Here is a 17,224-nt window from a genome sequence, read left to right as displayed (position 1 = left end):
ATATATAAAAGCTAACTCAAAAGGGGTCATAGCTCATGAAAGGTGCACTGAGTTCCTGCATAGTGACACTTTTTGTGACACAAATACCAAACAAAACAGAGCATGTTTTTACAATATTGTTTCGATATTAGGTTATTAGTAACAGCTGATATATTGAAAATTCTTATGAGCTTATGCAAAAGAAACGCTTCTTGTAGAATTCATCCTTCCTGCGATAGAAAATGCCAGCCATCTTGTCAGTGATTGGCTGGAATGTGGTTTGTTGTATTTTGGAGCAGAACCTGTGCACCTAGTGTTTTTCCTGACATTACGATTCCTGTGTTGTCTCCTGAGACTGGGCTTTTTCACAGAGTATTCAGGGGGCAGGCAGCTAGCGGATCAAGGAGAGATGCCAGTACATTACACATATACAGGCAGAAGCCATCTTGGAAAACAGTCTTGACCAGTTGAGCCACAAACGGCGTGGTACGTGAGATGACCTGTGACTTAAACCTATCGACCAGCTCACTTAGCACGCCGTTCGTGGCTCGACTGGTCGAGACTGTTTTCAAAGATGGCTCCTGCCTGTATACGTGTAATGTACTGTCTTTATTAAGCATCTTCTTATTAAACTGTTTGTACACTTACAAAGTTCTCAATGCATCGCCCCAGGTTCATTTTGCGCCGGAATTGTCCTTTAAAGAACTACTCTCTTTAGCGTCATTCTATAAAGAAGAAAATTATGAATACATTATTAAAGCTTCAGCCTGAAACATTACGGTGTGTTCAGCTAACCAGTTTAATAATGTCAGAATGTACATCCCAATGACATTAATGGAATTTAACACGCAAGGCCTGTTAAAAGTAACACCCACTCATAAGGATTTTTCAATAGCTGAAAGAGCACATTAAACAACTTGTGCAAAAACAAAGCAACACTGAAAACCTGGGAAATATGTGTGAAAGTAACAATCCCTTTAAGTACTTGCTTGTTGACACTGAGGGTATAGATTACATATACTTTTAAACCTTATTCTATGAAAGAAATTATGTCAGTTACTTGAAACAATGCATTATGATATGATCCTGAAGTACTAAGAAAAAAAAAATAGTGTCTGAAGGGTGGGGATAATGTAACGTAGGTCCACTGAAGGCAAGTTGAAGTGATGAACCCATGTGCAGTTTATTTCCAAACGTGAACAGATACAACATAAACAATGACTTGACCAGAACAGACTTGACTTGAAGCAGGAACAGACCTGAAGCAGGAACCATGAACAGACATGACTTGGAACAGACTTGTCAGCGAACTCACCAGCAGCGGTTACAGAAAACAATCACAATACTCCACAAGAGACTATGGAAACATGAGGAGTATTTATACAGGACTAGCGGAATCACATGACTACAACAACCAATGAGAACAAGACACATAAAACAAGGGAACCAATCAGGATATGACAACTAAACCAACCAATAGGAACATAACACAAGACTAGGGAAGCATATGACATGATCACACGATGAGAAGGGAATCACATGACAAGACCGGGAACTGAAACATGACGAGATTACAAAATAAGAGACACTAAAACAAACGTGAAGCCAAACACGAAACCAACTGTGACAGATAAAAAAAACAAAAAAACAATCAATAGCCCTCATGAATACATGTCAACATGGCAGCTTCAGTCAAAACTAGGTGGCATGCTTGTACAAGAAATCATCAATAGCAATCCTTGAATGAAAATGAGAATATCAAAACGAAACCCATTACAAACATTTTCACTGGATATCTAAGGTGACACTGATTATAACAGCACACAGTGAGCAATTTTATAAGTTCAACAGAAATTAAATTGCACCTGAGCCACAGTTGGCATGTTCTAGTTCTATCTATTCATCTTCCTTTTCATTGATATGATTCTGTTGTGAATGTAGTATTTGATTGCAACCCAGTCTCTGTCTTTCAGAGCCATTGGTTCTGCCTGGAGGCAGGAGTCACAGTCCTTTTACCTGGCACCGTGCAGCTGGTTATGAAATGAATCATGTGCCGCTCCACAGCCTTCACTTCATTACCTGTCCACATCTGTTCTCTGATAAGTTATTTTTTTTTCTCCGTTTAGTATTTCCTGTTTTATTTCACATGTCTGTCCCTATTTGTTGATGCTAGTTTGTCTCCTCTGTATCAGTAAGTGTTCCAGCATCATTTATTTCCCAGTGTTAGTCCCCTAGTGTTATATTGACCTTTATTCTGTGTACCTTGACTCCGCCTAAGCCTTGTGATTTGGATACCTGACTGCCATTTCCAGTCCTGATAATTTAGTAGTTATGATAGTATATGGCATTCATTAAATTTAATAAATTTCTCTAAAAGAGTAATGTGGATCCAAAATGCTTACAGTATTTACCTTGCTTTGCAGTGGAGCGCTTTGAAGAAGTTTGGGATGTAACCACTTGAAGTGCTGTGTTCTGCTGGGAATCTGAAAACCATGAATTTAAATATATTTCAGATAAAAGCTTCACATACTGCCCTCTCTGTGAAGGCAAGAATAAATAATTGTTTTCATTATGAACGCATTCACTTTTTGGTATGCACATTTTGTATTTCGGCGCATTTTATATTTTACCATGTCTTGGTTGAGTGTTGCTGACATTTACGTTGTCCAAGACGGTTGAGGCAGAAGTGCCCCCCAAATGATCCAGGGTGGTTGAAGCATGCGAGTGCCTCAGAAGTGTCCGATCCCCAGAAGTCTCAGTTCTTAAGCCTTTGAAAAGTAAAAATGAAATATGAACATTAAATGACAATGAGTTTGTTTGATTGCCCCACAAGATTATGGTTATAAACATGAACCTCGTCTGAAAGGCAAAGGGGGAGGTGTTGCTGTATTTTATAGTAATATTTTCAGAATTACTAAGAAGTCTAGTTTCAAATATAATTCTTTTGAAGTGTTGGTGCTTAATATAACAATATCTAGTGTAAATGATAAATCACGTTTGAGACTTGTGCTGGCTACAGGCCACCATACAGACTTTCCAAAGAATTTGCTGATTTTCTATCAGAGTTAGTACTAGCTGCAGATAAAGTACTAATTGTTGGTGATTTTAATATCCATGTAGACAATGAAAAAGACACATTAGGATTGGCATTTAGAGACATTCTAAACTCTACTGGAGTTAGGCAACACGTGTCAGGACCCACTCATCGCCGTAATCATACTCTAGACCTAATACTGTCACATGGAATAAATGTTGATACATCTCAGATCATTACCTAGTATCATGTATACTTAATTTAGCTAAGGCTGCAAAGCTGACTCCGTGTTACAAATATGTTTATTAATAATCTTCCTGATCAATTTAGAAGAACTCGATATTGCGACAAAAACTTTAAACTCTCTCTTTTCCAGCACTTTAGACACAGTTGCTCCTTTACGCTTAAAGAAGATTAAAGAAAATAGTCCAACGCCGTGGTACAACGAGCACACTCAGGCCCTTAAAACAGCAGCCAGAAAAATGGAGCACAGCTGGAAGAAAACAAAACTAGAGGTATTTCGCATTGCATGGAAAGAGAACACAATTTCATACAGAGAGGCATTAAAAGCTGCTAGATTGTTTTCTTCTAACAGGGTTGAAAAATAAGCCAAACAAAACTCTAGGTATTTATTTGAAACAGTGGCTAAACTAACGAAAAATAAAGCTTCAAGCTCAGATGTTTCCAAGCAGCACAGCAGTAATGACTTCATGAACTTCTTTTACTTACAAGATTGATAATATTAGGGAGAAAATTATAATTATGCAACCGTCTACTACAGTTTTGCATCAGGCAGTGCATTGTAGTCTCCCTGACGAAAAAATTTGATTCATTCATTGCTATAGGAGAGGAAGAATTTTCTAAACTCGTTAAATCGACAACATGTATGTTAGACTCTATACCGACTATACTACTGAAAGAAATGCTTCCAGAGGTCATAGATCCTCTTCTTAATATCATTAATTCATCTTTGTCCATCAGGATACATACCAAAAACGTTTAAGCTGGCTATGATTAAACCGCTTATTTAAAAAACGCAACTTGATCCTACAGATCCTGTCAATTACAGGCCAATCTCAAATCTACCCTTTCTGTCAAAAATACTAGAAAAGGCAGTGTCTTCACAATTATGCTCCTTTTTAGAAAGAAATAGTATCTGTGAGGATTTCCAGTCAGGATTTAGACCGTATCATAGGACTGAGACTGCTCTCATCAGAGTTACAAATGATTTACTCTTATCATCTGATCGTGGTTGTATCTCTCTATTAGTGTTACTCGATCTTAGCGCTGCATTCGATACTATTGACCACAACATTCTTTTGAATAGACTCGAAAATTATGTTGGCATTGGTGGAACTGCATTGGCATGGTTTAAATCATACTTATCTGACCGTTATCAGTTTGTAGCAGTAAATGAAGAGATGTCACACCGATCACAAGTTCAGTATGGAGTACCGCAGGGCTCAGTGCTAGCACCGTTGCTTTTTACCCTGTACATGCTACCCTTGGGAGATATCATTAGGAAGCATGGCGTTAGTTTTCATTGTTATGCTGACGATACTCAACTCTATATTTCTTCACGCCCTGAAGAAACTTACCAATTCACAAGATTAACGGAATGCATAGCTGATGTAAAAAAAAAATTGGATGACTAGTAATTTCCTGCAACTTAATTCAGAAAAAACAGAGATTCTAATTATTGGACAAAAAACTCCACAAGTAGTAACCTAGAATACTGTCTAACACTTGATGGCTGCACTGTCAAGTCGTCGTCGTCAGTTAGGAACCTGGGTGTGCTCTTTGATACCAATCTTTCATTTGAAAGCCACGTTTCTAGCATCTGTAAAACTGCATTCTACCATCTTAAAAATATATCTACATTACGGCACATGCTTTCAATGCAAAATGCTGAACAGTTCATGCGTTTATGACCTCAAGGCTAGATTATTGTAATGCTCTACTGGGTGGTTGCCCTGCTCGCGTAATAAACAAACTCCAGCTGGTCCAAAACGCAGCAGCTTGAGTTCTTATTAGAACCAGGAAGTATGATCACATTAGCCCAGTTCTGTCAACATTGCACTGGCTTCCTATTAAACAATGTATACATTTTAAAATATTGAATCTAGCCATGGGGGTCACAGTCCAATGACCTCTGTGCCGGTCCCAAGCCCGGATAAATAGAGAGGGTTGCGTCAGGAAGGGCATCCGGCATAAAACATTGCCAAATTTGATCATGCGAATCATCAGTACTCTGAATTTCGTACCGGATCGGTCGAGGCCCGGGTTAACAACGACCGCCATCGGCGCCATTGACCTACAGGACGCCAGTGGAAATTGGGCTACTGTTGGTCAAAGAAGTAGAGGAGGGAGGAGAGTGCGTAGTCAGAGAGTGAAGAGAAAAGGTAAGAGTATAGGACTGAGAATAGGAACTCTGAATGTTGGTACTATGACAGGGAAAGGTAGAGAGCTAGCTGACATGATGGAGAGAAGGAAGGTGGATATACTGTGTGTACAGGAGACCAGGTGGAAGGGTAGCAAGGCTCGTAGTATAGGAGCAGGATTCAAGCTGTTTTATTATGGTGTGGATAGTAAGAGAAATGGGGTAGGTGTGGTCCTGAAGGAGGAGTGTGTGAGGAATGTTCTGGAGGTGAAGAGAGTGTCAGATAGGGTTATGAGTCTGAAGTTAGAGATTGAAGGGGTGATGTTGAATGTTGTTAGTGGGTATGCCCCACAGGTAGGTTGTGAGTTAGAGGAGATAGAGAGATTCTGGAGTGAATTAGATGAGGTGGTAGAGAGTATTCCCACGGGTGAGAGAGTGGTGATAGGAGCAGATTTTAATGGACATGTTGGTGAGGGGAACACAGGTGATGAGGAGGTGATGGGCACGTTTGGAGTTAAGGAAAGGAACCTTGAAGGACAGATGGTAGTGTACTTTGCTAAGAGGATGGACATGGCTGTGGTTAACACTTATTTTCAGAAGAGGGAGGAGCATAGAGTGACTTACAAGAGTGGAGGTAGGAGCACACAGGTGGACTACATCCTATGTAGAAGAGGCAATCTGAAAGAGATTAGTGACTGTAAAGTGGTGGTTGGAGAGAGTGTAGCCAGACAGCATAGGATGGTGGTGTGTAGGATGACTTTGATGGTCTGCAAGAAGAAGAGGTCAAAGATAGAGAAGAAAACCAAGTGGTGGAAGCTGAAAAAGGAGGAATGTTGTGAGGAATTTAGACAGAAGTTGAAGCAGGCTCTGGGTGGTCAGGTAGTGCTGCCAGATGACTGGGAAACTACAGCAGAAGTGATCAGGGAGACAGGAAGAATAGTGCTGGGTGTGTCATCTGGAAGGAGGAAAGACGATAAGGAGACTTGGTGGTGGAATGAGGAAGTTCAGGATAGTATTCAGAGGAAAAGGTTAGCCAAGAAGAAGTGGGACATGGACAGGACTGAAGAGAATAGACAGGAATACAAGGAGTTACAGCGCAGAGTAAAGAGGGAGGTGTCTAAGGCCAAGCAGAAGGCGTATGGCGAGTTGTACACTAGGTTAGACACTAGAGAAGGAGAGAAGGACTTGTACAGGTTAGCTAGGCAGAGGGATCGAGATGGGAAGGATGTGCAGCAAGTTAGAGTTATTAAGAATAGAGATGGAAAGGTGCTCACAAGTGAGGAGAGTGTACAGAGAAGATGGAAGGAGTACTTTGAAGAGCTGATGAATGAGGAAAATGAGAGGGAAAAAAAGAGTAGAAGGGGTGAACTATGTGGAACAGAAAGTAGATAAGATTAGAAAGGATGAAGTCAGGAAGGCTATGAAGAGGATGAAAAGTGGAAAGGCAGTGGGTCCTGAAGACATCCCGGTGGAGGTCTGGAAGTGTCTAGGAGAGGCAGCAGTGAATTTTTAACTACTTTGTTTAATAGGGTGTTACAGAGTGAGAAGATGCCTGAGGAATGGAGAAGAAGTGTGTTAGTGCTGATCTTTAAGAATAAGGGTGACGTGCAGAGTTGCAGCAACTATAGAGGGATAAAGTTGATGAGCCATACAATGAAGCTATGGGAAAGAGTAGTGGAAGCTAGGTTAAGGAAGGTAGTGGAAATTTGTGAGAAGAAAGCTTCATGCCCAGAAAGAGCACAACTGATGCAATTTTTGCAGAGAAGTATAGGGATGGTCAGAGAGAGTTGCACTGTGTGTTTGTAGACTTGGAGAAAGCATACGACAGGGTGCCAAGAGAAGAGCTGTGGTTTTGTATGAGGAAGTCAGGAGTAGCAGAAAAGTATGTCAGAGTGGTGCAGGACATGTATGAGAGGAGCATGACAGTGGTGAGGTGTGCTATAGGTCAGACAGAGGAGTTCAAAGTGGAGGTGGGACTGCATCAGGGATCGGCTCTGAGCCCCTTCCTGTTTGCTATGGTGATGGACCAGCTGTCAGAGGAGGTCAGACAGGAGTCTCCTTGGACAATGATGTTTGCAGATGACATTGTGATCTGTAGTGAGAGCAGGGAACAGGTGGAGGAAAACCTGGAGAGGTGGAGGTTTGCTCTGGAGAGAAGAGGAATGAAAGTCAGTCGTAGTAAGACTGAATACATGTGTGTGAATGAAAGGGAGGGAAATGGAACAGTAAGATTACAGAGTGAAGAGGTGAAGAAGGTACAGGAGTTTAAGTACTTGGGCTCAACAGTCCAGAGTAATGGGGAGTGTGGGAAGGAGGTGAAGAAGCGAGTGCAGGCAGGTTGGAATGGGTGGAGAAAGGTGTCGGGAGTTCTGTGTAAAAATATCAGCGAGAATCAAGGGGAAGGTGTACAAGACCGTGGTGAGACCTGCCATGCTGTATGGTTTAGAGACAGTGTCACTGAGGAAGAGACAGGAGTCAGAGTTGGAGGTAGCAGAGCTGAAGATGTTGAGGTTCTCTTTGGGAGTGACAAGGTTGGACAGAATTAGGAATGAGTACATCAGAGGGACAGCTCATGTTGGACGTTTGGGGGACAAAGTTAGAGAGGCCAGATTAAGATGGTTTGCACATGTTCAGAGGAGGGAGAGTGAGTATATTGGTAGGAGAATGTTGGACATGGAGCTGCCAGGCAGGAGGCAAAGAGGAAGGCCAAAGAGGAGGTATATGGATGTAATAAATGAGGATATGAAGCTAGTGGATGCAAGTGTTGAGGATGCAGAAGATAGGGATAGGTGGAAAGAGATGATTCGCTGTGGCGACCCCTGAAGGGAGAAGCTGAAAGAAGAAGATACATTTTAAAATATTGCTGATTACTTACAAAGCACTAAATGGTTTAGCTCCCTTAACGCATTGAGCGAGCTCTTAACGCATTATACTCCATCACATCTATTGCTCAAAATTCCGGCCAGTTGATAATACCTAGAATATCAAAATCGACTGCTGGCGGTACAGCCTTTTCCTATTTAGCACCAAAACTCTCTTCCAGCATTGTCCGGGAAGCAGACACACTCTGTCAGTTTAAATCTAGACTAAAAACACATCTCTTTGGCCTAGCATACACATAACCCATTATAGACTTGTATAATTCAATGTTAGGCTGCATAGTTTAGATCAGCCGGGACCGGGAACACTTCCCATAAATCCTGATGTACTTGGTACATCATAAGAAGGATAGCGTCTACGTTAATATTAGTCTCTCTGTTTATCCCGAGGTTTACCGCAGTCCGCCGGATCCAGATCTGATGAAGGACCAGCGCCAGGACACGACAACAACGCAGTCCTGAAGTGTCAGCTAGTCTCTCCCTGTGAAAGCCTCTTTCCCTTTACCTCTATACAGATAAAACGTTGTCGGGATAATTCCAGTTCGCGTGGCTACGCAGACGTGACAAAATTCCTGAATTATACATTTTTAAGGCCTAACAAGTAGTTTGTTGAGGGTTGATTTGTGAAGGACTACACGCCTGCGCACATGTATATTCTAATGCACATTTACATTTATGCATTTGGCAGACGCTTTTGTCCAGAGCAACTTAGACGCTCTATTGTTTGAGCTACAGGAAAGCTCCCTATCGACCGAACACGTGATGCGCATGTGCGCGCCGTCTGTGTTTTTCGCGGGTTTGCACAGAGAAAACGGATAATTGTTCGGGCGGCCGGAGCGCGTTAAGGGTTTTCTGTTAGAACTGTGTCATGTTAGCGGCCCCTAAGTTAATGACTAATGATCTTCGCAACTTCACTGTTATGCTAATTTCTATTATTACTGTAAAGCTGCTTTGAAACAATCCATACTGTTAAAAGCGCTATATAAATTAAAGTGACTTGACTTGATTGTATTATTCTATGAAATCAACCTCAATGTCAGACAACAAAAGAGCTTAGTGGAAGTCTTAACCTGCTGGCTTGAAAAGGCCCACTCATATCAAAAAGTATACTGTAGTATATCTCTCCTCATGGTGGGATATCAAGAGGAAGGCCTACCTCTCTATTGTTTTCTGTATCGGAGTAATCTTTTAAGTTAACTATTCCTCTGCCTCTTACTTTAAATGTTCAAAGTTACATTTTTCCTTTTGACTTAACATCCCAATGAAAGGCTGTCCTAACTTACTCCTTCTGTACTGCTAACCAGACTTTTTGCAAAACATTAATTACCTATATCATGTACTGTAACTATTGCTTTCTTAGTTGTCTTCTCTCATTCACTATTTCTTTATTTCTTGCTGCTGTTTAGACTTAATTGATTAAAACCTGTCCACCTTCTTTCTATTAATGATTCTAAATAATTCAGCACCATGTTTATACATAATCTCTCCCATCTTTTTACATTTATTTAAAACTGTTCCTTTTAGCCCATCTAACGCTATCATCAGGTCTCTACTGTCTGTCTCCCTGGTCATAACCTAAAGATATTATCACATAAGTCAGTATACCTTCATGTTGATGTAGGTCAGCAATGGTTTATTCACTGGAATCATCATCACTCGTGCCTACTTCATCTGGTTGGGTAAAAAAAAACAGTTTGGACCAAGTATTTAAATCAAAGACTAAATACAAGTATAAATGTGATATAAGAAGTACTTATAAACTACATTTAATACTGAATTTCACCTCCAGGATTGATCTCAATGTCATCCAGCCCTTTCCCTTGCAGGTCAGACAGTCTTCCTTTTTCCATTGCTATCAACAGTTTGCTAACTTTTGCAAGCTGCAGGGTACTCTCTGGAAGCCGATAGAATTCCCTGTGGATCCTTATATCATGTCCTAGAATGGTAGCAAGTTGATCCATTTCACTTTCTTTTAAGTTTAGTACTGTTGACAAAGTGGCAACTTGTTTCCTCAATCTTGTTGAGGTGAGTGACTCTGGGTTTTTTGCACCACATCGTTTTGAATACTTGCGGAAGCAGTCAGAGCCTCTGTAATGGGAAAGCACACATGGGCGTGCAAACAAGTACACATTCTCAAGGTCCTTCATGCACTTAGCATGCTCAGTAGCAAGAAACTTGTGCAGCTGAGACACATCCTGTGTAAAGGGCAAAACATGTGGTTTATTCCATTTGGCTTGATGAAGTGTACCCAGTGCAGCACTTGAAATGGATTCCGCCCAACTTTTCTCATACAGAGTGGAGAATTGCTTGGCAGACTCTGCAACAGCATTGCGATTTGCAATGATGGCATTGCATTGCACAATGCCTGCAACCTTAGCCAAACTGTGACCCAATTGTAAAGCCAATGATGGGGTTTTATATGAGTTGCTATCCAAGTCATAACCAGCAACAAATCTCACTGCTTGTATAACGTGGGGGAAATTACTGGGCATAACAAGGTCTTCAGTGCTCTTCAAAGGTGTTGTAGCTCTTGCAGTTATCAAGAGTCTAGCCATCTATCTCATTTTTTGACGTATGTAATCATTTCTTTTCTCATTTGGTTTCCTGCCATTGTACATTGACTCGCCAAGACTAAGGATGTCTCTTTCACTCCTTACAACTAAAGAAATGTCATCCTGGTTCATTTCACAAGCAATCTTCCAAACAGCATCATGAACTGTATCAGCTTTTGGTAGGTCAATGTGGATCCGTTTTTGCCCAACTCTAGTCTCCAATTCAACAGACTTCTGAGGGCAGTTTCTGACATGTCTCCATAGACTATCTCTTGCATAGAGTCCTTGACAAAACTTGCAGTGACTGAAGTCATTAGATTGTCTGACTCTAGTGGGTCTTCGACAAGCAACCATTTCTCCAACACCACTGCTTGCCACAGTGGCATTGGAAACAGACAAGTTTCCCCTCTTCTTAAGAGAGCGTAACAAATCTTTTCTTTCGCGAGATCTTTTCTTAAAACTGAAAGCCTTTGCGACATCAAGCTGTGTACTGTGAGCGGATTCGAGGTGTCTTGCCAATTTAGAAATGGCCTTATTACAATATAGACAATATTGTTTCTTGTTGTACTTGCTTCGCTTTGCTGTGTTTGGCAACGAAGTGACATTTATGGAGCTGTGCGAGGTCTTCTCTGATGAACTGTCACTGTAACTTATCACTGAACTACAATGGCCGCTGCTCATCTTTGAGGAACTAAAACTTCTCTGCTCCTTGGAACTGTTGGTACTATCCGAACTGTGGGCTGTAGCGATCCCCAATGATTTTTCCTTTAACACTCTGTGGGGAAGATGACTGTCTATGATTTTTAGATCTTTACTAGAATAACTTGTGTCAGAGGAGTTGCCGCTTGAATCTGGAACATAGTTGGCATCATTATAGTCCGTAGCATCCGAAGATTCATCAGTCATGTCATTAGAGATCTAAAGGAAAATGGAGAAAAGCATCTCATTCCATCAATAAGTTAAACATTTAATAATAGCTAGAATATTGTTATCCTAGTACCATCACATTGTGCATAACACAACATTTAAACATATTAATAAAAACCATAAAATTAAAAGTAATATTTGAGCTTCTTAATATGTTTTGTGTTTTACTATTTCATTATTGTTGTCTATTGGTATTTATTACATGGTCATTTGAGCTTGTTGAGTTTCCATCATGAAATCCACCATCATCGACTGAGGGAGGTCCAACCTTTGAAATGATTAATAATTTTCATCAAACAGAAATGTTCACCCCAAGTTATATCCACTTAATGCTGATTGTCCCACATTCACATCACACCGCTTCCATTCAGACTGCAGCCGAGATAGCGTATGTATTCCCCTAATGCCAGTTTTATGCGTACCTAGGAACCTGTTGTCAATAATTTGCATCATATCTATTCTACATGTTATATACAAATTAATACTCTCCACTTAATTTAGCATCAGATTGAAAGCAAAAGAGAAACATCTGAGAAACTAACTCACAAACACATAACTAAACTAACAAACACATAACATACACGCAGGTCACACACATACGTAGGTAAGAATGAGCAATGATAGAGTTGAACCGGAAGTGGAACCGGGAATGGAGCTATAGGAAAAGTTCAAAGACAATCTGGAAAAGAATCATCAGTTTCCTCAGTAATAAAACCCCTTTGCTGACAAGGTAAGTTTTACAAATCAATACTAAATCGCTGTTTAGTGTTCAAATGTATGATACTTGCAAGATGCCTTTAGGCTGAGGAGCATCGGATCTGCAGGCTGGGTTGTAATCTTGATGGTTTGGTCCGAAGTTGTTGCCAGTATCTTCTGCGTTAGATGAAGTACTATGAAACAACTTATAGATGAGCACATGGCTGGGTTGGCCTAGGCCTACAGGCCTGCAGCAAGAAGGGGGTCTCTTCAGTCGTCCAAGAAGCAAGGAAAGAGAGGGAGTGGCATTGTTCACTGGCTTTTAACCTCTGGTCAAAGTCACACCTCTTAGTTGTTGACCGGACCAATGAAGATGTTGTATTTCCGGGCGATAACACACCTCCTGTCAGGGCTTTTATGATCGAGCAAGAATAACTGGCTGAGTTTTGAAAAAGAACTATTAAAGATTCTTGTAATACTGATGTGTTGCACAGGTATGGACATACCGCATACACAAGCATTTACATCTTCTCGATACGAACCCATAGACACTAAACATGGCATAATTGAAGTTACCTTAAATGTATCATAAAACATGCGAATACAATGAGTGCAATACAACAACAGCAATAATGGATACCATTTCCTGGGGATGTGCATGTTCATTTATAGAATGGTCTGTCTATAAATTAATGCAGGAAAGTCTGTGTTCTGTGGGGAAAATGCAGGAAAGATACACGTTTCTGTGTCTGTTCTCTGCTCTTCCATGTGGCAACCACATTCTTTAGCGCAATAAAACTTGTAACAGAGAACTTCTCAGGGGATGGGGGACAGGCCCCAGAGTGCTTTAAACAATTACTGGTTACCTATAACAAATAATTGTGTCTGATTTGTCTCAGTCATTACAAGAAGCTGCTCGTGCCAGTCTCAGGGCTGAGACTGCCCTGCTCTCAGTCACTGAAGCCCTGAGACTGGCACGAGCAGCTGTCTGTTCTTCACCTGTCACTGACGCTAGCACCAAAGCCTTATATGATGTGATATTTTACTCCTACTGTCGTGCGTGCCAGAGCCAGTCGCATTTCCACTGTCATATGCGATGCTAAACCTACTTATGTTAACCATTGTGATAATAAATACACACGTTTATGGAAAATACCAGAAACTGTTGAGGAACGTAGACAACTCATATATCATTATAATTGTGTATTTATTTTTTTAAATGTTTTATCATTCTCTTCATGTGCCTTTGTTGATACTGTAACAGGACTAAATGTCTCCTGTTTTCCTCTCATGAGCTCCCTCTGTTGCTCTGGCTGAAAGAATAAAGTACCTCAGGGATGACGTGTTTTTGTAGGCAAAACCCGGAAGCGAGCTAGCATTTTAGGACATCCAATTCCATCGCCCTGAAGTCAATGGGTTTTTTGAATGGGTTTTTGCTAAATCGCCTGAAATAAGGTCTGTGGTTAACAAAGCCTTTTAATATCTTCACGTTTTGATCTATGACATAAAACACACCAGTTATAACCCGCTTGTGATTTTTTTTAAACCTTTATTGTGTCTTAAAAATGGCGGATGCTAACAAATTGCTAAAAGGGACTACTACCTTTGACGGGGACTTTAGACGTCATCATGACAAACAGGACTTTTGGACATTCATACACAGCGCAGATCATAATCAGCAAGCATGTTTTTAATTAAATTTTTTTTGGCCTCACTGAGTCATCAGATTTCAACAAAAGTATGTTAATTTGTGTTTTGAAGACGAACAAAGCTCTTACGGGTGTGGAACGACATGAGGATAAATAATAAATGACAGAATTTTCATTTTTGGGTGAACTAACCCTTGAACATCAAAGAAGCTAGCACTACTATATCGAACTTCATCCGACATTTAAAAATTCACCATGAAAGGTAATCATGTGTCCATTCTAAGTTTAGCTAATGCTAATTAGAAATATTATATAATATCGTATAATACATGTCAATGGAAACTTCGTCTATAGGAGTAAAAATAAACATGCACAGACAAATCCAAATTAAACCCTGTGGCTCGTGACGACACACTGATGTCCTAAGACACGAAACGATCGGTTTGTGCGAGAAACCGAACAGTATTTATATCATTTTTTGCCTCTAATACACCACTATGTCCAACTGCCTTGAGTGCATGGCATCTGGTGCGTGAGGTGAAGAAAATAAAGATCAGCAATCAACATTTTGTCAGAACCTCTAATAAACTGTTTTTTTTAGTTGTCCAGAATCATGAAAATTTTTATTTTAAACAAAAAGATTGTGATTCTCAGTTTACCAAGAATTGTGCAGCAATATGTGATTAATGTATATCATTAAAATTATTGGCGCTAACCATTATTCTATCATATATTTTCAGATCTCACTGTGGCTGAAGCACAAAAAACAGTCTTTGTTGTTGAGAGCAGCAACGATGAAGTAAAGAAGAATCTTGGTAGGTACAGAATCAAGCATGCTGTCAAATAAAATATTTTGTGGTATTTATGTGTTACTATTATGTAGTGAATAAAGCTGCACAATTAATTGTTAAAAGATCATGATCTCGATTCAAACACCTGCAAGATCTTATTCTTAAATGCCAGCGATTCGGCTATATTTATTAAATACTGAGCAGAGAGAGCAGTTTTCATGTTCTATACATGTAAGATAAACACTGATGTCTACGTTAATGAATTTCCAAGGCTTAAACAGGTGGCAATGAGAGTGTTGGCAGTTCCTGCTTCCAGTGCCCCAGTGGAGAGGGTGTTTAGCCAAGGTGGACTCATTATACTTCCTCATCGCTAAGTGCAAAAACACTATCAAATTTAATCTTTCTGAAATGTAACCAGTCTGCGTAAAACTTTGTCTTTGGACATGAAAAGATCTTCTTTTGTCACAGTAGAAGAAAACAGTACTCTATTGTGAATATTTTAGTGTTATGCATACCTGCATAAAACATTTTACAATGAATTTCTCTGAAAATGTAACTGTTCTGTTTCATTGATTCTTTTGAATCGAAATTCTATGAAAATTTAAAATGAAAATTATGTTTACCATATTCTCATCTCATAAATTTGAAAATATATTTGCATGTCTTATTAGACAATGTAGATCTGCATTTTAAATTAAATGAAGTGGATCAGATGTAATAGTTTGAAAGTAATTGTTGTTTTTTGATTGTGTAAATTTATTTAGCCTCATACACTCCTAAAATAGCTAGCTGAACGAATTATTGCTAAACAAAGACTTGAGACTTGACTTGGACCTTTGAGACTTGTGAACATCTCTGCAATATACACTACTGTTCAAAATTTGGGGGCCAGTAATTTTTTTTCCCTTTTTTTTAAATAGAAATTAATACTTTTATTCAGCAAGGATATTTTAAATTGATAAAAAAAAAATTGAAATTAAAGATTTGTATTGCTAGAAAAATTTCTATTTTAAATAATTGCTGTTCTTTTTAACTTTTTATTCATCAAAGAATCCTAAAAAAATGAATCACAGGTTCCAAAAAATTAAGCAGCACAACATTGATAATTGAGTATCAAATCAGCATATTAAGAATGATTTCTGAATGATCATGTGACACTGAAATAAATAACATAACAATTGCTGCAGTAAAAATATATTTATTTTACATATTTACTAAATTAGAATTAATTGGATGCGAAAAAGAGAAATAACTGTTATTTCATGTTATTTCATGTTATTATGACTAAACTAAATGTTTATATTTATGTTTGTATATGATTTATATCAAATTTATATAAATTTCCCATAAATTCTGGTTAAGGTTCCAAATTGGAATATTTCCAAAATTCCCCAGGTTAAGTTCCTGTGGAAATTTTCCGGAAAGTTTCCAGAAATTTACTGGAAACTTCCTGCCCCTTTGCAACCCTAGTTCCCAGTGACTTTTTCAGTTACATGAAAACGTAGATCGGTCAAATTTGAATAAGAAAAGTAAGACTGATCAGCACTCGCTAGATAGGACAAGCTCACACTACAGAACTTACTGTTTTCTAAGGCTTCAAAAAAAAAAATGAATAGACGATCATGATAGCTTTTATCTTTTATTTGCAATGTTTAATAGTTTAAAATTTGCAGTTAGCATCATACATTAATTAGAGATCCAATCCAAGACACTGTCTACACTGGGGGGAAAAAGCTTTTCTTACTCAGTATTTTTGTTTTGTTTCCAGTCCAAATATCTATAAATTCTTAAATCAAGAAGCATTTACTAGATAAGTAAAATTGCATAAGATATTATGTCTTGTTTTCTGTGGGGGAAAACCTTAAGTGAGTCTTTTTGTTTAAAACGAGCTAAATTATCTGCCACTTAAGGTAAGAAAACATTGTTTTCAAAGTTTGTACTAAGTTGAAAATATCCTCAGTATAGATGATTAATTAAACAGAGATGTTGTTTTCACACATAAAGAGCCTTTGTTATGTAGCAGAGCATCTGAATGTGTCATGATCAGTGATTTACAGCACATCTAATGTGTAAATGACAGGACCTGTACTAATGATGACTGCAGTGTTAATGGAGTCACATAAAGTCTTTGTTATGTAGCAGCAGATCATGTGACAGTCATGATCACATGATGCAGTGATTTACAGCACATCATCTCTAATGAGTAAACGACAGTGACCTGTACTAATGATGACTGCAGTGTTAATGGAGTCACACATAAACCAGCTCACAAAACATGCTTCTGTCATTTTAAAGTAGCACAACTTTGACCAACTATAACTCAAAACACTGTTTACT

At 39.2% G+C, this 17,224-nt stretch overlaps 1 protein-coding gene across 1 annotated transcript; it reads right to left on the bottom strand.

Annotated features, from left to right (window-relative positions):
* Positions 1–565: 565 nt before the first annotated feature.
* Positions 566–13,359, bottom strand: LOC127508881 (uncharacterized). Its single transcript, XM_051887353.1, has 5 exons — positions 11,954–13,359; positions 10,056–11,742; positions 9,878–9,943; positions 2,610–2,747; positions 566–2,462 (listed from the first exon to the last, which is right to left on the bottom strand). The coding sequence occupies exon 2, from the start codon at positions 11,728–11,730 to the stop codon at positions 10,828–10,830; it is 903 nt and encodes a 300-aa protein (XP_051743313.1). The 5' UTR covers positions 11,731–11,742; positions 11,954–13,359; the 3' UTR covers positions 566–2,462; positions 2,610–2,747; positions 9,878–9,943; positions 10,056–10,827.
* Between the last annotated feature and the right edge of the window lie 3,865 nt (positions 13,360–17,224).

This window comes from Ctenopharyngodon idella, chromosome 3 (assembly GCF_019924925.1).
Source record: "Ctenopharyngodon idella isolate HZGC_01 chromosome 3, HZGC01, whole genome shotgun sequence".
NCBI lineage: Eukaryota > Metazoa > Chordata > Actinopteri > Cypriniformes > Xenocyprididae > Ctenopharyngodon > Ctenopharyngodon idella.
The sequence above is the reverse complement of the archived record's forward strand: the minus strand, read 5'-3'. Positions and strand labels throughout refer to the sequence as shown.